The sequence below is a fragment of the Nothobranchius furzeri genome, chromosome 14, assembly GCF_043380555.1.
Source record: "Nothobranchius furzeri strain GRZ-AD chromosome 14, NfurGRZ-RIMD1, whole genome shotgun sequence".
Classification (NCBI taxonomy): Eukaryota; Metazoa; Chordata; class Actinopteri; order Cyprinodontiformes; family Nothobranchiidae; genus Nothobranchius; species Nothobranchius furzeri.
In genome coordinates, this window is record NC_091754.1 from 59,938,759 (window position 1) to 59,961,535 (window position 22,777).

Consider the following 22,777-nt stretch of genomic DNA (forward strand, 5'->3'; position numbering starts at 1 on the left):
GCTTCTCCATGTCTAGGATGAGTTGTGGTTGAGCGCTGTGTCGTTCTACGAGGAAAGACCAGTGGAGTTAATGCCTCAGCGTTCCGTCTGGCTTCCTCTTTGTAGTTTTGAGGTTTATTTGTACAATTTAAGCCCAGGCAAACTTTAAAGCGTGTTTCTGAAACCTGAAGCTACTTAAAGAAAACCCAGTTTATCGGCTGTGTGGAGAAGATGAGCATACCATACCGTACCACCTTTATTTATATAGCACTTTAAAAACAGCCATACGGCTGACCAAAGTGCTGAACAGTCGTACAATAATAGAGATAAAAAACATAAAACAGTACTATAAAATACAGCCAACAAAAAAAACAAGCCGACAAAAAAAAGTACCAATAAAACAATGAAACCTTACAATGGACGATAACATAAGTAGTAGTAAAAGCCAAACTAACAGCTAACTGTTAAAAGCAAGGGTAAAATAGTGTGTCTTTAGTCTAGACGTAAAATCTGCCAAGGAGGATGCCAGTCCAACTGTGACTGGAAGTTCGTTCCACAGTTTAGGACCCGCGACAGAGAAAGCTCTTTGTCCGCATGATTTGTAACACGCTTTCGGGACCTCGAGGAGCAACAGGCTGGAGGACCTGCGTGTGCGACCAGGAGTATAAATTGAAAGAAGGTCAGATGCGTACACGGGGACAAGACCGTGGAGGGATTTGAAAACAAAAAGTAGCATTTTATATTGGACCCTGAAAGTGATGGGGCAGCAGTAGCTCAACAGGTTGAGCGGGTTGTCCAGTAATCGGAAGGTTGCAGGTTCGATCCCGGCTCCGGACAGAGAATTCTGCTGTTGTGTCCTTGGGCAAGACACTTAACTCAACTTGCCCGCTGGTGGTGGTCGGAGGGTCCGGTGGCGCCTGTGCTCGGCAGCCTCGCCTCTCATCTCCACCAGTGTATGAATGTGTGTGTGAATGGATGAATGATGCAATGTAATGTAAAGCGCTTTGGAGTCCTTACTCTGAGAGGCGCTATACAAGTGCGGGTCATTTATCATGATGGGCAACCAATGAAAGGATTTTGGAACTGGTGTTATATGCTGGTGCCTGTCAGTACGCGTTAGGAATCTAGCAGCTGCGTTTTGAACGAGTTGAAGTCGGGCAAGGGTTGACTTATTGACACCCAGCAAAACTACGTTTGAGTAGTCGAGCCTAGATGTGATGAGGGCATGAACAACTCATTCCAGAGTTTTTCTAGATAAAACAGCTCTTAATTTGGACAGATGGCGGAGTTGGAAAAAAAACGAGATTTTACAGTGGCATTGACCTGGGCGTCCATCCTTAGAGATGAATCCATCTTCACACCCAGGTTTGTCACAACGGTTTTTAGATTTTGAGAAACAGATGAAAGATCTGGGGTTTGGAAAGAGCTAGATCTGACCGGATGAACCAGGATCAGTTCAGTCTTGGAATCATTGAGATGCAGAAAATTTGTCGCCAGCCAACATTTCACATCACGTAAGCAGTCTTGAAGAGGCTGGATGGATTGCTGGGGTTTCACCGACATGTAAATCTGACAGTCGTCAGCATATAAGTGATATTGAACAGTGTTTTTTAGGATTAAGCTGAGGGGAAGGAGGTAAAGACAAAACAACAAAGGCCCCAGAATAGATCCCTGCGGGACCCCACACGAGAGAGGAGCAGAGCGAGATGAGATGCTGTTCAACAGCATGTGTGCCTGTGAGCGGGTGTTTGGGATGCGGGGCTGGGAGCGGGTCCATCCCTTCTCTACCTGCTGTTTAACACTTTTCCAGCACACCTGACTTTAATAAAGCCCTGATTAAAAGTCACAATGCAGGCATCATACCGCTCCTAAACACACACGTACTTCCGATTAGGGCTGAAACGCTTCCTCGAGTACCTCGAATAATTTGAGTACAAAAAAGCCTCGAGTCAAATTCTCTGCCTCGAGGCTTCGTTTAATTCATGTTTAATTAATTCATGGCTTTGCAATCGCCCGGGGGCATGTTTCACCCGGACCGAAATAAGTGACGCACATACAAACGGCACTGAATGCACACGCGAGTAGCGAATGTAACTTAACTTTCTCTTAAGCCACGGCGGACAACGTGGACCCCAGTGGAGTGCGAAAAAGGCAGAAAATGTCAAAGGTGTGGGACCATTTTTCACGTCGTAAGGCGGAAAACGTAGTCCAGTATAAATACTGTAAAATGGATTTAGCCCACCACACCATATTCCTCGATGCTGCAACCTCACCAGAGCCCCCTTCAGACAGGCCATGAAAAACGGAAATGTTCCGGACTCTGTCCGTAAGACCTTTGTGTCTGAATACAAACATCCGGATAACGTGTTCCGGAATTTAACCGGACGAAGCCCCTAGTAACAGGTCCGGACTTGTTACGGACAGGGTGGCTGCTTCAGACTGGTGAGGTAGAGTTCCGGACAAGGGGGAGGGGGAGGAGGAGGGGACTGGGGGACGCTGTGCGCACCTATATAGCCCGCTACTGTAGCATGCGGCGAACCACGGCAGCTCGTCTCCTACGGAACCGTCTAGACGCGCGACGGAGCGCTTCACACCGCTTCAGTGATTCCTCTAACCATTGAGCTCCATCATCCAGGTCTCTTATGCGTCTTCGTGTGCACAGAATTATGCTTAAGCGCCTCGTGATTTTTATCTTGAGAGGCGCTATAGAAATGATATTTTCTTCTTCTTCTTCTTAACATAAGTCCGATTCCTCCCCAACCCAACCCCCCACCCCACCCCCGCCGCCGTCAGACATCTGGAACTTTTCCCTGCTGTGTGAACGCAGCCGAAAGGACAAGTTCTGGTACAAAAGTGGTGTGTCTGAAAACAGTTCCGGTTAAAAACCGGATCGAATTGTCCACAAATGTTCCAGAATGTCTGTCTGAAAAGGGCTCAGGAAACATCCACATGTAAAAGTCACTTCTGCAAGCGGACTCGGAGCCTCTACAAGATAATTGCATTTTAGCCTGTATTTCTGTATATTCTGCAGACACTGCGACTTTTTCATTTGTAGCACTCAGTTTCAGCTCACACCGTACGTCTGGTAGCAACACTTCGGTCTTAAAATGTGCTAAAAATAGCAGTTTTTACAACAGGTCGGACTTTTTACTGTGTTGTTATTGATGCCTGTTGTCCCTTGGGATCGCTGCAGGAGGACACGGGTGTTTATGAGTGGCGGAGGAAAACGAAATAAAGTAAATAAATGTTGTGTGATCAGTGTAATTTGACATAACCACGGCAAACATGCTTTCTCGACTATCCTTGTTAGTGTGAGAAAAAAAAAGTGTAGAAATGAAAACGGACGTGTGGTAATAGGGAAACAGCTGGCGAGCCATGTTTGCGCATGCGCCGTGAGCGGTTCTGGTGCTGTTTGGGCCGCAGCCGCTCGCATTTGTTTACTGTGAAGTAAAGTTGAAGTGCTGAAGTTTTGAAAACTAATTTGGAATAAAACTTGAAGAAAAACTGGCAATTGCTTTCTCATTTTAAGAGGTCTTTCATATTTTATAACATGCTGTTTGATGTAATGGTTTAAAAACGCAAAAGGGTAATATATTAGAGTACTCGATTATTCGATAAAATATTCGATAGAGTACTCGATTACAAAAATATTCGATAGCTGCAACCCTACTTCCGATATATTAGGAATGGGGCAGTGAATGCCATTTGTTTGAAACTGTAGCTAAAGGACCTGAGAGTGCCGTCGTGTCGTCTTCCTGGACGTGTTGCAGCTGCAGGAGGGGAGCTGCAGAGAGCAGGGAGGTGGAGAATGTCAGCGCAGGAGGAAAGAAGTGACACGAGGCTGAGAGATGGAGGAGTGGAGTGTGTGCAGAGAAGCTGGGAGTGGGAGTTAGGGAGGCCTTCAATGCAAATGAGAGGGTATGTTTATGTGCAAGTGGGTCAGTAGTCAAGCACAGCAGCCACATGGGACCTCTATCTTCTTACTGTTTGTTTTTTTTTTTTTTACTATACAACACAAATTCACTCAAACACTAATGTTCCTTGGAAACTGTTACACGCTGAGGTCCTTTTAAACATAGACAGGGCAGTCCCCGTGCTTCTGACCCCGTTTCTTTGTGACTGCAGACTCGTGCTGAAATGGGTGACACAGAACACGACTGGCGAACGGGAGGAAACCATTTAGCATTAACGTTCTTCGTGAGTTACCAATTAACACGAGCAGGAGGACCTCACGGATGTTTTTCAGGGAGGCTGTTTGGTGTGAGCCGTGCTCACTTTGATTTTGTAGTCCTTGGGGCACGGAGGGTTTGTGTTGAGCAGTGAGGTGAAACTAAACTCAGGAACAAATCAAACGTCGCAGTTTTCAGAAGACAGACAGATGATTATTCAGTCCGTTCTGTAATCAGTTGCATCAGCCACGCACGAGCATACTAGTTATTTAGAGACGGGCACATTTGTGGACTCCTGCCTCTTTTGATTTTATCATTTTTCAGCACCGGAAAAGGTGGCTTGCCAACTCCGGGTCGGGAGAGAGGTCCTACCTCAAGTGGAGGAGTTTAAGCATCTCGGGGTCTTGTTCACGAGTGAGGGTAGGAGGGATCGGGAGATCGACAGGCGGATTGGTTCGGCATCTGCAGTGATTCAATTCAATTCAAGTTTATTTATAAAGCGCCAAATCACGACAAGAGTCGTCTCAAGGCACGTCACATAATAAAAATTCCAATTCAGGTCAGTTCATTAAGCCAATCAGAAATATTTTTTCCTATATAAGGAACCCAGCAAATTGCATCAAGTCACTGACTAGTGTCAGTGACTATACAGCAATCCTCATACTAAGCAAGCATGCAGCGACAGTGGAGAGGAAAACTCCCTTTTAACAGGAAGAAACCTCCAGAGAATCCTGGCTCAGTATAAGCAGCCATCCTCCACGACTCGCTGGGGATCGAGAAGACAGAGCAGACACACACACACACACACACACACACACACACACACACACACACACACACAGACAAGTAATGTGTCTACAGTTATATTGTGATATCTTAGTAAATATTCTATTTGGTGGAAGATAAACTTTATTGTATTTATCCTAGTGGATCTATAATTAAACGGATAAACTAGTAGTAGCACATCAAAAGTCAAGGAAACCAAAAACTTATTATCAGGAGAGAGAGAATGTTTAAGTGGTTAGCAGCAGTGTGCTAGTCGATGGCCCCCTCTGAGCCGATCTGTCGTGGTGAAGAGGGAGCTGAGCCAGAAAGCCAGGCTCTCGATTTACCGGTCGATCTACGTCCCAATCCTCACCTATGGTCATGAGCTTTGGGTAATGACCGAAAGAACGAGATCGCGGATACAAGCGGCCGAAATGAGTTTCCTCCGTAGGGTGGCCGGGCTCAGCCTTAGAGATAGGGTGAGGAGCTCGGACATTCGGGAGGGACTCGGAGTAGAACCGCTGCTCCTCCGGATCGAAAGGAGTCAGTTGAGGTGGTTTGGGCATCTGGTCAGGATGCCTCCTGGACGCCTCCCCGGGGAGGTGTTTCTGGCATGTCCTGCCGGCAGAAGGCCCCCGGCTCGACCCAGGACACGTTGGAGAGGTTACATCTCCAATCTGGTCCGGGAACGCCTTGGGGTCCTGCCGGAGGAGCTGGTGGAGGTGGCCGGGGAGAGGACGGTCTGGAGCTCCCTAGTTGGGATGCTTCCCCCGCCACCCGGACCCGGATAAGCGGAGGAAGACGACGACAACATTTTTCAGCACAACACTGTTGGAGAATGAAAGAAATCAGGATCTAAACTTCATTTAAACAGTTAGCATCACTGTTAGCCACCTGGCTGTCGGGGTTTTGCAAAAACGATTGCTTGCATATAAAACCTCAATAAAATAACATGTTTTTAAATATTAAGGATCATAAAACAAAACATTGTGATATTTTAGTGTATTTGTGTTTTCTTACATCACTGAGTATTAAAGGGTTGTGCTAGTGGAAAAGCCAAACAGCAGATCTGCTTCAGCTGCCTTGAGTCCTAAAAACTCTAATCAGTCCGTCTCTTGTCGAAGAGCATGCGGGGATGTGGACGGGTAGAAAGTACGCTCGTTTGCTTGTCTGGGTGAATGATCGTACACCACAGCAGAATAGATCCGATTCTGGGTCCGGTTCGGCTTCGCCTCAGGTTCAAAATGTGTTCAAATGCAAATATGAACAGATTCAAGCTAGTGGTCAGATTTCCACAGCCAACATGGTAACTTGGATGTACCGATGTTTTTTCCTGGGAATTCTCCTAGAGTCTGTGTGACTCCGCGGATGCTTTTAGCAGTTGTGCTGTGTTTTAATCCTGTGTGTGAGGAGTTTTATAAGCTACGACCTTGTGTCTAACCATCCCCGTTCCAGGCTCCTCCGAGACCAGAGCCTGCTGGTTTTCTGAAACACTCCTAATGGATGTGACGAGGGTTCACCCGGTTTCAGCTCATCTGTTTGCCGTACATCACTTACCTTTTCTCTTTTTACTCTACTTACTGTCAGGCTCTGAGGTCAATATTGGTCCGGCACTTCCGTCCAGAACATTTTAAAGGGGAGGCATGAAATATTGAACAGATACTTATGATTTCCAGAAGAGGAAAATAAGATGAATCTCTCTGACATATCCTATTCCTCAGACTAGAAGTCTTTACTCATGAGGTGCTAAAATCAAATAAAAGAATGACTTTTTTTGTAGTCGTATGGATCTTGTTTACCAAACAGGTCAACATGTAAAAACGATGTTTGAATTATTTAATTCACCACGGGTAGTGGAAAATCCCACTTTGCAGAGCATCCGTGTCTTCCAGATTTTTCCTAAAAGGGAGACTCGGTTGTTTTGGCTTGCTTTTAGCACCCCCTATTGGTCGTTTGTAGAATCAAACGTAAAACCTCGCTGTTCGTTCGTCCGGTTTCCACCTTAAACTAACAGCTGAACTGTCTCCCAGCCTCCCATCACTACATTAAACAAATCAGCTGTGTTGATGAGCTAAAACATGCAGGAAATGTGCTGGAGCCAGACTGCAGCACCAGGTATATCAGCTCAAGTCCAACAGACTGGACCGGCAACTGTGAAGCTGCAAGTGGGATATTCTGCCCACAGGGGGCGATAAAGGCTGGGTGGCCTTTCATTGATCCTGTACAGCAGCGGTATTCAATTGTGGGCCTGGAGGGCCGGTATCCAGCATGTTTGAGCTTAAACCCTGTTTCAGCACACCTGATTTAAATTAGCAGGTGATTAACCGGCTTCTGCAGAGCCTGATGAGCTGCTGCACAGGTGAGTCAACCACTGAATGTAGTGTGTTGAAGCACAACCACTAAAATGTGATGTATACCAGCTCTCCTGGACCGGGATTGAATACCCCTGCTGTGAGGGGTCATTTTAGCACATACTGGCTCAAGGAAAGGATTTAAAAATATGAATAAGTTGCAAAGTATCCTGTTAAATGTTATGATTTTGTCATTGTGTTTTATAATGAAACCATCCCAACAATGGATTAGGACTGATGATTGTGCAGGAAGAGTATAAATTACAAGGAATGTAAGAAATGTAAATTCCCTTTTTGTAATCCTACATGGGCTAATTGAGAGGCGTGACTCCAGGGGTGCCTCTGGGCTGTGTATTTGGTCCTGTTCATTTGTCTCGGAGTTAGGGTTGTCACGGTGTGAAAATTTAACCTCACAGTTATTGTGACCAAAATTATCACGGTTTTCGGTATTATTGCTGTATTTTTTTAAACATTTTAAATTTTCTGGAAACTACATAAACCCTTTATATCAGGAAAACATTGTCCTCAGTTTCTGTCTAAATTTTGCCTAAAATGTGTTGTTTTGTAATTATGTTGTTTATTTGTTTACATTTTTCCCCTTTAGTCTTTAAAATACCAATATTTGCCCATAACTTCTTATTTATTGTCTGTTTGATGTCATCATTTAAAAAATATTAGACCAGATGATACTCAGTACTCAAGTAGTCTTCTAATCAGATACTTTTTTACCCTTACTTGAGTAATAAACCCTATATCAGGGAAATATCGTCCTCGGTTTGTGTCCTTCCAGTGAGCTTTGCAGATGTGGGAAAATGTCATCAGGCAGTAATCGTTGTTAAATTCATAATTATTCTCGGAGAGAGACCAACTCTTATCTGCCCCTGGGAGCCCCGTAATGCATAGCGTCATTTCAACATGGCCGTGTCCGCGACACGGTTTATATGCAGGTAGCGGCGCTGCGGCTGCTTTATATAGCGACTCGTTGCGTTCTCCCTCAACCCAAATCCTCGGATCACGCATTTTAGCTAAAACGCTAACGTTAGCTTGCCTTGCGTTGACTGTAGAGTTGTGGGTGATGGTCACGCAGATGTGTCATGAGATTTGAAGCGTTGCTGCCTTTCACAGACACTTTTTCTGCTCGTGCTGCAAACAGGATAGCCGTCTTCTATCAACTGTCCCTCGGCATTCTTCAAATATCCAAAAGATGCCCGTACTTCCCACTTTGTCTTCTTTGAGGGATAATAAATGTCCTGAGCGCTGCCGTCTCCTCCTTTGGACATTATTTCAGCTTTAGCTTCAAGAAAGTTTTGGTTGTAAACAACAAAGTGCGCATGTGCCGCCGGCAACTTCAGCAGATGATACGGTGGCTGGTAAGGGTCACCGCGCCTACACCGCAGCCACGGTAATCCACCGAGATAATATAGTTTTTAAAAACAAGACGGTTATTATTATTGTCAACTTTTTTTTTTACCGGGGTTTACCGCTACACCGGTTACCGTGACAACCCTACTCTGAGGACATGGGGTATGTTTGGGTGACAGGAGCATCAGGTCTGTGAGGAAAGCTTAGGGAACAGGTTTAGAAACTGTCATAAAGACACAGGTGAGCTGGCTGGCTGGTGGGAGGTTTTCAGTGTAAAAGAGAAACTTTGTCTGTATGGAAGTGGGTCAGCAAACATGTGGGACTCGCATCTCTTCACTACCTTGTTTTGTTGTTCTTGGCCCAGTAGAGCATCAAGACAAATCCGCTCAATTGTTGACTGTTTTCCAGGAAACTTGTCACACATGTGGAGGCACTGCAGTCCCAGCACACCCCCTCTGATGCACCGCGTCCAGAGCAAAGCTGGCGACAGACTGCAGTTGATCAGAATACGGTCCGAGTCTGGAGCCGCGTAGTGGGACGGATCGGACTTTAATGATTAGTCACTCTTTGTTCTTCCGTTCTTTACCACAGATCTGAACAGCTTCAGCAGCAGGACTCAACTAAGCTCCTCTAGTTTGTTGCATTTAGTTGTTTGTTTGTTTTGGGCATTTTGGACGTGATCTAATACGTGGTGCTAATTTAGCCTACACCTTAGAAGTAATTACAGCAGAGACCGTTTGTTTTCAGTGAAGTAAAACAAAAATACATCCGCGCAGAGACGCTCGGAGAGCCACCCAAACCTCATTAACTAGTCGTGTTGATTGATCGTACACGCCACAGCAAAAATAGATCCGTGTTGACTCTCATTTATTATCGCCTCAGGTCATGCTGCTTTTCAGTCACATGGCAAAGAGGAAGATTAGGATTGAAGGTGGTCCGTGTCTGTTACAGAAGTTAAACTTTAAATCGTTCAAAGGTGTAAATAATGATTTAGATAAACAACTCTGAACTCAGATGATGAGTTTTACACTTTTACTGCTTTAACTGACACAAAGCTTGAACATAGGCTCGCGAGTACCTCAGGAGGCAGAGCGTCGCTAAATAAGTCGTGTGCACCGAATGTAAACGGAGCCAGCAAACGTCTTTGCAAAGCAAATGTTCTGAGGGAAAATCTCCGTGGACGATCCCGGTCCCGAGCGAGGCGGCTGTCTCCATCCTCACAGAAAGACATTCACCTATGGAAGCCAGAGACTGGGCATGCGCTGCTCCTCCTGAGTACTGACAGGCCCTTTCACATAACTGTTTCACAGTGTGGCTGCAGACATTCCCTTTCAGGCCACCTGTGGCTGTTCACAAATGCACCAATCGAGTTAGCTGCCTCTGGCAACAGTGGGCGTTGGCATCATGAATCCATCGCTGCAGAACAAGGAAATGACAACGCTGTTGTTGGTTAGAATTGTGTTGGCCCACTTCACTTCACTTACTACTACTACTAAACTTTATCTAGCGCCTCCACATGGCCCAAGGACCAAACGAAGCGCTGCACAGCAGAAGTAAACATAAAAAATAAAATAAAAACATATAAAACCATTTAAAAACCAACAAAAACATGCAGATAAAATCTAGGTGGGGCAGCAAAAAAGTGCAAAGCCATCCGTTAACGAGGCTCTTCCTGAATAACAGCTAAAGAATAAAAGTGAGTTTTCAGACGGCTCAAACTCGCCGAGCGTGGTGGCCTGTTTAACCCATGCAGGTAGCTCATCCCAGAGCCTCGGCCCCAGCACCGAGAAAGCACGACCCCCTCGAGATTTCAGTCTGTGTTTAGGAACGACCAACAGTCCTTGCTGTGCTGACCGAAGGTTCCTTGCGGGAACACAAGGATGGATCAGATCCGCCAGATAACGTGGAGCCAACTCATGTAAACATTTAAAAACAAACACCAGAACTTTAAACGAAATTCTAAAAGAGACTGGAAGCCAGTGTAGGGATGCCAAGACGGGCGTGATGTGTTCAGATCTCCTGGTACCAGTCAGTAACCTGGCTGCCGCGTTTTGGACCTTCTGTGGTTTCGCTATGGAGGCCTGCTTGATGCCTGCATAAAGAGAGTTACAGCAGTCCAGTCTGGTGGTAATGAAGGCGTGGATGACAGTTTCCAGATGTTTACGTGAAAGAAGCGGCTTAATCCTAGCTATTCTCCTGAGATGGAAGTAGCAGGATCCGATTGTTCCGTTGACCTGGCTGTCCAGTGTGAGCTCCACATCCAACTTCACCCCCAGGTTGGTGACCACCGCCTTCTCAAAAGGCGCTAATGAAGGAGAGTCAATCCCTTGGGCACATCCCAAACAGGATAGTCCCCGTTTTATTCGGTTGAAGAACAATAAATTTTGAGCCATCCATAACTTGACCTCCTCCACTTGAAGCTCCGCGCCGGGACTACCTCTCTTCTGCTTTTGGCTTTTAAATGAATTTCTGTAAGAAATTAGCGCCGCAGCCTTCCTGTCATGTCGACGTTTATCCTAATGTAGTCGGTGCTTCATCGAGACCACCTGGTGTTGTGGGACCTAAAACAGAACCACAGGAGACATGAGTCACGTGTTAATAGACGGATAAAGGGTAGAAATGGATTCTGGAGCTGGATGGTTTTCACCTGGCTGCCTCACAGGTTCAGCTTCCTGCACGTCTGTGTTCACTAAAGGGTGCGTGCTTTATGGATAACTCTAGTCTCATGAGTCACCGCCGCCAAGAGTAATCCGTTTTTACAAATCAGTGGGTGGGTCTGTCTAATGAGTCTTCTGCTGAGCTGACGTTACAGATGATCCCTTTAGCTTTTGGTCAGGGTGTGCATGTCGGTGTTAGAAGTCCTGATGCTTCACCTCTCACCTGGAAGGGTTCTTCAGCTGTTTTAGGATGAAAGGTGAAGCATCAACCAGAAAAATTCAATTCCAAGACCCTTTAGTGAAATTCCCACGTTTTTGGATGACTCCGCAGCAACATGAAAGGAAGCCAGCATAAATCAGCTCAGTGTGCTATTTAAGTATGGATCAGAAAACGGCCGTTTAGCTAAACCCGATAACGATTCATTAATGCTTTAGCTTTAAAAAGTCTACCTTTACATTTTTATATTTATTTCTAGTCTGAAGATTATCACTAACGCCCTCCTTTGTCCCACCTTTAGGTGACCCACCTGTAGGCTTTCGGGATGTGCTGCTGCGTCGCGGTCCTGAGGGATTCGCCAAGGCTGTGCGAGCCCACCAGGGTCTGCTGCTGATGGACACGACGTTCAGGGACGCTCACCAGTCACTTCTGGCCACCAGGGTTCGCACCCATGACCTGAAGATCATCTCTCCTTTTGTCAGCCACAACTTCAGCAACCTCTTCAGCCTGGAGAACTGGGGAGGTGAGCTTTTTAGGGTTTCATTAGCTACATGTGGAGCTGCGCCTTTTCTTTGTGTTTATTTGAATTGGAGCTTTCAGTACTTGTTTATTTTGATAGCAGGATAAAAGCACTAGCCTACCAGTCTAGACAAACTGTAGCAGCAGCAAAAGTTTGTTCTGCAGGTTGGTCTAGCCACGCTCCAGTGCAGCCTCATCAGGCCTACCATTCGCTCAGCCAAGTGTAGGCCGGGCCAGTCACAGTGCTCCGTTTGTGGAGACTTTGCACCATTACGGCAAAACCACAGTGATGTCTGCAGCTCAAGAACTTGGACACGGGCTTTTCTTTGTGTCAAGGGCAGATGGAGGTCCTTAAGTCCTTTATCTAGAAAAAAGATGTGTTTGCGTCTTCTTCGACAGAGTGTGGCAGACTGCCCCATTGACTGATTTCCACGTCGCATTGTTCATTACTCTGATTGGTCCTGGTGCAGCCCAGTAGCACGCAGAGACCGTTTGAACGACGACCCTAGATTCCGCCCCACGACTGAGCTCTGTCTGTGCGAGAGGCCCAGACTTCCCTCTCCCCAGCCACTTGGGCCAGCTCCTCCGGGGGAATCCCAAGGCGTTCCCTGGCCAGATGAGAGACATAGTCCCTCCACCGTGTCCTGGGTCTACCTTTAGGCCTCCTCCCGGTTGGGCGTGCCCAGAAAACCTCACCAGGGAAGAGTCCAGGAGGCATCCTGACCAGATGCCCGAGCCACCTCAACTGGCTCCTCTCGATGTGGAGGAGCAGCAGGTCTACTCCGAGCCCCTCCCGAATGACCGAGCTTCTCACCCTATCTCTAAGGGAGAGCCCAGCCACTCTTCGGAGAAAACTCATTTCGGCCGCTTGTACCCGCGATCTTGTTTTTTCAGTCACTACCCAAAGCTCATGACCATAGGTGAGGGTAGGAACGTAGATCGACTTGTAAATCGAGAGCTTCGCCTTCTGACTCAGCTCTCCTCACCACGACAGACCGGTACAACACCCGCATCACTGCAGACGCAGCACCAATCCACCTATCGATCTCACTCTCCAGTTTTCCCTCACTCGTGAACAAGACCCCGAGATACTTAAACTCCTCCACTTGGGGCAGGACCTCATCCCTGACCCGGAGAAGGCATTCTAACCTTTTTTTATTCAAGACCATGGTCTCAGATTTAGAGGAGCTGATTCTCATCCCATTTACTTCACACTCGGCTGCGAACCGCTCCAGCAACAGCTGAAGATCACGTTCTGCTGAAGCCAACAGGACCACATCATCTGCAAAAAGCAGAGACCTGATCCTCAGGCCACCAAAACGGATGCCCTCCACACCTTGGCTGTGCCTATAAATCCTGTCCATAAAGGTTATGAACAGAATCGGTGACAAAGGGCAGCCTTGGCGGAGTCCAACTCTCACTGGGAACGAGCCCGACTTACTGCCAGCAATGCGGACCAAGCTCTGACACCGGTCATACAGGGACCTAACAGCCCGTATCAGAGGGCCTGGTACCCCGTACTCCCGGAGTACCCCCCACAGGGCCCGCCAAGGGATGCGGTTAAACGCCTTCTCCAAATCCACAAAACACATGTAGACTGGTTGGGCAAATTCCCACGCACCCTCCAGGATCCCCCTAAGGGTATAGAGCTGGTCCCGTGTTCCACGGCCAGGACGAAAACCAGATTGCTCTTCCTGAATCTGAGGTTCAACAATCCGACGGACCCTCCTCTCCAGAACCCCTGAATAGACCTTACCAGGAAGGCTCAGGAGTGTGATCCCCCTGTAGTTGGAACACACCCTGCGGTTCCTCTTTTTAAATAAGGGAACCACCACCCCGGTCTGCTAGTCCAGTGGGACTGCCCCCGATGTCCACACGATATTGCAGAGCCTGATGAGCTGCTGAACAGGTGATTTATCCAGGAATCAGGGGTGTTGGAGCACAAAGAAACTAAAACATGCTGGATATGGACCAGGATTGCCCATTCCTGCTGTAGACACAACAGAGCAGTGATGGGAGTAACGCCGTTTAAAATAACCACGTTAATAAAAAAATATTTCTTTCAGTAACGAGCAAACTAATTAATTACGTCTTCTTTTATCAAAACGTGGTTTCTGTACTGATAAGGAAATGCGTGCGTTAAGCAGCGCGTGTGTTGAAGCTGTCATCAGCTGATCAGGACCTAAAGAGGCAGATGTTTTCATCCAAGAGCATCACGGCCGTGAAGAACGAGGAAGACGTGATGAATATCTACGGCTGCAGGTGTGGATCTTCTTAGCGTGACAGCGGGACGTCCTGAAGGTCCGCTCACCTGTTCACCGCTCAGACGTCCTGATCTTCTACCTTCCTAGATCATCCAGCTGTAACCTGTTTCTGATCATGTCTTTAGTCCCGCTGTAACACTGATGCATCAGTCTCAGACGTCATGGAGCTCAGGTGTTATTAGAACTACCTGTGTGTGTTTACCGCCCAGCTGCAGCTCTTCTGTGGTTGGGTCTGACCCAAGTTAGTAAATGTGAGTCCTCCATCAGGCTTGTGCCTCTTCACGTGTCATTTTAAAGGATTTTATTTATTTATTTAACCGTTACTAGACTAGCAGCAACAGAAATGCTACTAAAACACACAATTATGTGAAGCTGGAAAAATTAAACTACTTTACAAAATTACATTCATTTCTGTAATTTAACTAGACTGAGAGACCATTTAAAGGCTCGGGAACCTTTACAGGTGTTTCTATTTGCAGTTTTAAATTTTAGCTGATTGGGGTCTTTTCAAATATCACACAGTGACCTTTTAATAGTCTAGATAAGTGTAATGTTCCTGTTAGTAGTTCCTCCTGTTAAGTGCTTATTTATTTTTTCAGGTTTATAAAAAACATTTGGACACTTTATTATGTTCCAGTCATTAGTCATTTATATTTCACTATTGTAGTCATTTATAGTAAATTAAGTAAGTTCAATTAACCCATTTTCTTGCATTTTTTAATAAGAAAAGTAACTAAGTAGTTATTTTTCTTGGTAATTAGTTACTTTTATAATCTTGTAACTCAGTTAGTAACTGAGTTACTTTTTTGACAAAGTAATTAGTAACTATAACTAATTACTTTTTAAAAGTAACTTTCCCAACACTGGTCATAAATGTTCTTGCTCAGGTGGTTTTACCATTTGAGTCTGTTCTGAATGAACAAACCCGTTGTGTCCAAACATCGATGACTTTCGTCTCCGTTCTCCTCACCCACGCTTTAGATCTGCTCCAGGTTTTATTGATTAGCTGTGAAAATCTTGTCACAGAAAAGCTTCGTCCTCCCAGCTCTGTCTGAGTTTCCTCAAAGGAAGATGATTGTACCTTTTGCCTGCCATCATTGAATAGAGAAAATCACTTGTCATTGAAGCTTCTCCAGGCATGAGCAATCCAATCGTGTCTGAGATGCAATTACGCTGGAATTGGACAGAATGGAAATGTGTGCGTCTCACTTGAGGAGTGGGAGTTGGAACCCATTATCAACTCTTCTTTTATGAGGTGAAAGGCAGTAGTTTTGAGTCGTTCGTCCTGTTTGAGGAACAGATTGTAAACTTCTTGGTGTTTCAATATTGAAATATGAGGTCTAGAAAACAGAGTGCTTAATATAAGGAAGACCTACAGCAAATCAACCTGTATTTAAATGAATACAACCATCATGTATAGCATCCCGAGACAGTTCCCTTCATCATGAGGCTCGCTACGCTTCTCAGGAATGGGTCTGTGCAGATATTAGAAAGGTATTCAGAATTAATGTCTATCCAGGGGACTTTAAGGGCTCCCACTTTACATTGTTGTAGGGCTTACCCAGAAAGGATGTGCAAAATGGACTGTCTTTGTTTGAAGGACAGCGTATGGTGAACTTGTACATTGTGGACACAGTTGAGTAGGTGCTGTGGGAGCTCTCTGGCTGTGCATCTCATTAAGTTTAAGAGGAGAGTCGCTTTGATGAAGGAAAATAAATGCTGTCTTCTTCCTTTGAAGAAAGCACATTCAAGGTTCCAACAAAGGCGATATTCAGATGTTGTGTAGCGTTATTGTAAAGCGTAGAAACACACCCGGATCCTCTCACATCGTGCATCACTTCTGCTTTTGTTCTGATTGGAACTGGGCGAGGGTTTAGGCTTTTAAAACCAACATTAGATCTCTGACGAACACTGGCACAGGGATGTTTGCTTTTCTGATAAAAGGGCGCCGAGTAAACCTATCTGCCTTTTACAGACTGTTTATCTCGGCTATCTTTGCAATGGAAGCAGGAAACAAGCCTCATCGCACACGTCTGTGAAAAGCATAGCTCAGGAATAAGTACCAGTATCTGTATCGCTAAAAGCTCAGTGGCCTAGTGGTAGAGTGTCCGCCCTGAGACTGGGAGATCAGGGTTCAATTCCTGGTCAGGTCATACCAAAGACTTAAAAAAAAAAAAATGGGACCCAATGCCTCCCTGCTTGACACTCCGCATCAAGGGGTTGGATTGGGGGGTTAAACCACCAGATGGTTCCCGAGCGTGGCTGTGTCTGCAGCTCACCGCTCCCCCAGGGGATGGGTCAAATGCGGAGAACAAATTTCGCACACACACCTGTGTGTGTGACAACTAATGGGACTTTAACTTTAACTTTAAAGTTAACCGATACCAATGCAGTTGCTTGAAAATGGCTTCACTGTAACTTGTCATTTCTGTTCACCTAATATTTTAGTTTTGTGATGATTTCTATTCATATATTTTACTTTTTATCTACCTCACAGTCTTTTGCTGTCGAAAGCAGAGAAGAAATAAAATCTGTATTCCAAATCATTGCATTTTTTTGTGTGGTAGAAGTATCGGTAATCGGTGTCGGCGAGTACTCAGATCCAAGTATCGGTATCGTATAGGTTTGGAAAAAAGTGGTATCGTTGCATCCCTACTCAGGAATATTTACACGTTCAGCTATTTTACTTTAGGATACTTGCGTCTTGTACAGTCGCGACATCAACACTGGCTGATGATTCCTCTACCACCTAACGTTTAATTTAAATGTAGCAGTTAAGATGTCCCTGTCTCACGGGACTCCCCTTCAAAAACTTGTACTTAACCATTTGTTGCAGATTATTATTATTATTACTTTTGTAGAACAGATCATCAGTGTGTAATCTGTAATCTAATGTAGCTTCCTTTATTCTTGTAAGTGGAGAAGGAACAATAACGCCCAACAGAGTTCATCCATGTACATCAAACCAGACCAGAACTGGAAAAGGTCCTTAAGATAATTGATGCCTTTTTACACATATTAGAGGATAACTGACAGTAATGCAATGAAATTAATTCAGATACCTCAAACGTAACAATATTATGGTTCTGGTTTCTTGAAAGAATACTCACTTTTGAGTTTTTTGGCAAGCGACTTAAACTTGTGTCCTCAAATCTGCCTGACATGTGTCAAACTCTACATATTTGTCAAGTTCTCTTGCTTCAGCCCACCTGATTTGAATAAACTGACGTTCGGGGGGCTTCTGCAGGACTAGAGGAGGTAATTTCCCCATTCAGAGACCCTAGTGACCAGAGTTTGACTTTCCTGGAGAAGAGACCAAAGGTAAACTGAAAGGGCACCATGGTGGAGGCTGACCAGTGAGGTCTAACACTGGTCAGAGTCCCCTTGTTGACCGCTTTGACCCCTGTCCATAGGGGTGAGATGTCGAATATGAACCCTGGAGCAATAACAAGGTCTCCAGTTCCTTTCAGGCACCAGAAAAGTTGGCTATCAGAGCAGTTGTATGCATGTTAGATTAGCTTATCAATGGTGCAGACCTGGTTCTTGTCATTCCAGAGCTTTCCTCTGATGGGAGTTAGTTATGGAGTTCTGACAGAAGTTCTTGTCTAGCAATAAAACTCTATAAAAATCTCAGAGATCGACCTTTTGTAGAATGTTCCTAAATGAAGAGTCGCATCCACCGAGACGTCACCTCATGACTCACCTCCTGATTTCTCCTAATTAACAGTCAAGGCTTTTCTAATGTGGGACACCGCCATAATAAAAGCTCGAAGTAAACACCAAAACATGAATCTAGTGAGTTCCAGAATCCAGTTATGATAAAGACCAAGAGAACAGTGAATACATCTCACTTTGTGTCTCCCTTCCAACTCTTTCATAACTTCCTGTTTGAACTGCGGTGGGTGCTGGGGTTTGAAGTCTTTTGTCAGGGAAAACTCTTGATGTTTAAACAGTCTTTCCTCTTCTTAAGGAAGTTATGAGGATGAATATCTGCCTCTGTCTTCCATTCATACGGTAGCAGGAGAGCTGCAGAAGTGCAAACAACTCGTGATGCTACGAGTCTGCAAAGGGCTGATTTTATGAGCATCAGAGTCATTTGTCTTTTTGTTAGACGAGTTTTAAGTGAGGCTGTGAAAAATGTAGAGGATCCTCTTGTGTCGAGGCTTTCCATCTAAGATGGTTAAAACTTAATGTATATAGATCTAAAGCTTTAAGTCATCATTTCTCTGGAAATACGGCTTTGCTATTTCAGTCTGTTTAAAGGGACGAGATTGTTTTCCTTCTAGGTTTAATATCTACAAGCATTTCAAACAAAATAATCCATCTTCAACCAACCAATCTAACCTTTTCTTTAACAAAAATACTCTGTTTTATTGCACAGAGGCACTAATCAGAAGTGGAAAGTTCACGCCAATGGTTTTAAAGTTCTGTTGGGAAAACAAAAGTTAAATGTTCCTTCCAAAATAAAAGCTTTGGTTTCCAGTTACAGAGGTATTGTTATTAGTTTAAGTCTAGCAATAAATACTTATTACGCCAGTAAAAATAAACACCAGTTGGGGAGAATGAGTAGAATGAGTTGCAGCAAACAGTCGTTTTAGTTTTTTGTGCCAAGTTTCAAGGGACGAGTGAAAAATTGACTTTTAAAGAGATTTCAAATGTTTTGAAGTGATGCTCAGAAACAAAGATACGAACCTCATTGAGCCTCTGGCAGTGCGTCCCAAGGCAGCTGTAGCTACACCGTAGCTCACCATCATCCGCGTGTGAATGTGCGAGTATGCATGACACCGTCATCGTTGGTGTCCTGCCTCAGCCCTCATCAGACTGCAGAAGGTGCAGATTGCAGCTGCCGGGTTTTTCACGAACACTAACTGACCACACCATATCACTCCTGTCCTGGCTCAAATACACTGGCTCCCAGTTCACTTTCGGTTGAAGTTCAAGACATTTATCTTTAAAGCCTTAAACGGTCTTGCCCCGCGTTAGTTGTTGGACTCGATCACCCCCTATGTCCCGGCGCACACCCACCATGATGTACAAATCGCGAGGGGGAGCTGGCCCCACACTTTGGAATGATCTTCCACCTTCCGTCAGACTGGCACCGTCCCTCACTCGCCTCAGGTCATTGTTGAAGACCCACGTAAATGACTTGGCTTTTGGCCAGTGATTGTTTATCTCTGTGTTTTATTGTTGTGTGTTTTAATTGGTTTTATTTACTGTGACCAAGCTTTTATTGTACATTACTTCAGTCAGCTGTCATGCTGTGTTTTTAACATGCTTCAGAAATAAGTATGGTGTGGTAAAAGTGATAAAACACTGATTAAACTTAAAAACTGGTTTGATATGAATAGATTGACACTGAATCTTAATAAAACAAAATTTAATCTGTTTAATGATAAAAAGTACAGTGATGTAAAAATGAGGAACAAATAGTGATTTTGTAACAAAGAGACCCGTGTCAGAGCTTGGTCTGCACTGCCAGCAGTAAGTCGGGCTCGATCCTGGTTAGAGTTATGTAGAAAAAGGAAACAGTTTGTTCAGATAAAGGATCAAAAATCAAAACTATGTGAAATTAATTGTGGAGTGCCACAAGGGTCGGTCCTCGGACCAAAACTGTTCATTTTGTTTATTACCGGCTTGGTAAATGTATCTAAGACACTCAGTACCATTCTATTTGCAGATGATACAACACTGTTTTACTCAGGATCAAATATTGAGGAGGTGGCTAAAGTGATAAATGATGAACTGATTAAAATTCAAAACTGGTTTGATATAAATAGATTGATACTGAATCTTAATAAAACTAATTTTATTCTGTTTAATGATAAAAAGAACAGTGATGTATCATTGGAAATAGATGGGATTGAAATTCAAAGAGTAAAAGAAACTAAATTTCTTGGAGTTCTTATTGATGAAGACTTGTCATGGAAATCTCGTATTAGTTACATAAAAGGTAAAATTGCCAAATCCTTAGGAGTATTACATAAAGTCAAGTTTTTACCAACTCATTCTGGTTTGTTGGCATTGTACAATTCACTGATTGTTCCATACTTGACTTATTGTGTAGAAATCTGGGGAGCAACATACAAAAACTATACACAACCCTTATTTATTTTACAGAAAAGAGCTCAGAGAATCATCAGTTATAGTGGCTGTAGAGATCCATCAAACCGGTTGTTTATTAAATATAAATTACTGAAATTTCATGATTTATAAGACTGGAAAATCTTACAAACCATGTATAAAGCCAATGTAGGCACTCTGCCAACAAACATTCAGAATGTTTGTCAGAATACATGCTGAAAGAAACTGATGTGTTTACAAAACCTAGATTTAGAACTAAAATTAAGGAGTGGAATATATCTGTAAATGATGTTAAATTATGGAATAACCTTAAAAGGGAAATTAAAAAACTGTCATTTAATATATTCAAAAAATGTACCAAACTCAGTGTACTAAATAATTATGACAACGTAAATGAAATCAATGATCATGATCGACTGGAATTTTGAACAGGAAAAGTTTAAAATGAATCTGTGTGTGTGTGTCTGACAAATGGAAATTATATATAAATAAATTATTTCTTCTGGAAAAGGCGGCAGAAATTATTAGATGTTTTTCTTCATTCTGCTCCTTTTCGTTGAAATTAGATTTTTTGTTATGTAGTTCTTATTGTTTGTATGTTTTATTTGTTATTTTGAATTAAATAAAAAAGAGAAAAAAAAGTGATGCACTGTAAGTGCTTTGACGTCTTCTGCGAGCACGGGTCACTTACCATTGATCATTGATCATAAATAAAGATTACTTCTGTTCTGACTGCTCTTACTGGGGCCACTTATAGGAAGAACTACTGACACTCTAGAAGATGTCATACTGTAGCCGTTCACGCTAAAGCCGTTTACACCACAAGTATGACATTCACCACCTGAAGAGCTCAGATAATTCTCCTATTTCTACTATTCCTGCCACGGCTCACTAATGATTTTAATGAACAATATCTGTTTTTCACATTGATGGTGCCTCTCCTATCAGGATCAGCCAGGTGAAATTCCAAATGCGTCCCATATGAACGCCCTGCTCCCACGAGGCTTACGTGGCAGTAACCTGCTTTTGTTGGACTAGCTGCTGGCTGGTTGGTCCAGCTGTGTTTCTCTAAACCGAGTTCGCCTGAAGAGCTAGCCAAAACAAATACACTAGTAGTTCGTAATATTTCCACAGTGTAATAACGCGTTTCCTCAGCGCCTCGAGTTCTGAGCCCATCCACCAACACCTAACATCAAGAGTACTTGTATAGCAGGTAATACCTGAGTGACTCGGCGACTCGTCTTTCCTGAAACAGCCAGGCTAGCTGCCCCGAGTTAAAATGAGAGGTTGAAATAAACAAGTTGATACGTAGCTTCCACATCCTTGTCCTGAATCTGGTTTTATAACCCAGAGCAGCCTTCTGCAGCCTCAGTGCCTTATCGATTTAGGTTTGTTAAGCACAAATGAAACCACCTCTCAGTAAAACTCCATCTCTTTCACACACAGCGCTGGCTGGTAGCAGCACCTTCAAATAGGCCCTCATGGAAATCACTAGCTAATCCAATTCCCCCGGTTGGATGTCCCCCCCACGGTCCACATTTATCACTCACTCATCAGAGAGCCTCTCAGATCTCCGCCCGGGTCACACGTGGTCCACGCCAACGGCGGATATTGAAAGCTGTTTGTCTCTGTGCAGTAATGTGTTTCCAACACTCGAGTGGTCTTAGATAGGGAATATTGCTTTCACATGTTTCTGATGCTTAGAGGCAGAATGAATCATTGAAGAGATTAAGGCTGTGAAAGCCCTCCGAGGATTAAGTCCCGTCCCGATATAGCGTTCCTCACCGCAGCGTGGAAGCTACAGTAACATGAACTAGGTCACAGGATGTATCCGTACGCTGCCCCGTGTGTGAGTTAATCAAGTTTATCAGATAATGTGGGCACGGCCACGGTGGTATGAGCATGGTGTTCATCTGGGCAGACAGTGGATTCAAAAGCGTGGGAATCAGAACCGAAGTCGAGATGAGAATACGTCAAACGACCTGAGGGTTAAAGCGTCACGTTTATTAAAATAACACCACTAAATGTAGAAAGCCATTCTCCTATCTCAGTCTGAGTTAGCAGAACTTGAGCGTGCTTCATGAGTTTGCCAACCTCTTTTTTTATAACTATGTGTGAGAATAATCCATGCACGCGCGCTTGAGAGGATCTCACAAGGCCTCGTGCTTCTGAAACGCCTACCCTAGCAGACGTCGTGTTCCCAAATAAACTTCTGCTGAAGTCTTTTCTGCTCCTCCATCATGGGCATCGCTCCCGTTTCCGTCTGGTTTATTTCGGCTCACATTAGCAGCCGGTTGGAGGCTTCCCGTCTTTCTGAAAGACGGCGGATTACGGCAGGGGCTGCACCTGATGCCCCGCCCCTGGGGCCAGCTGTCAGTCTTCCCTCACCCTATCAGATTATAAGAATAGATGC

At 44.5% G+C, this 22,777-nt stretch overlaps 1 protein-coding gene across 2 annotated transcripts in view; it reads left to right on the top strand.

Moving 5' to 3' along the window:
- The window catches only part of pcxb (pyruvate carboxylase b), a 471,382-nt gene that overhangs the window by 389,476 nt on the left and 59,129 nt on the right, over nucleotides 1-22,777 (top strand). For both annotated transcript variants that reach the window (XM_015952373.3, XM_015952374.3), the window contains exon 15: nucleotides 11,802-12,023. In XM_015952373.3, the coding sequence (XP_015807859.3) occupies nucleotides 11,802-12,023 (222 nt within the window). The remainder of the gene's footprint in view (nucleotides 1-11,801; nucleotides 12,024-22,777) is intronic.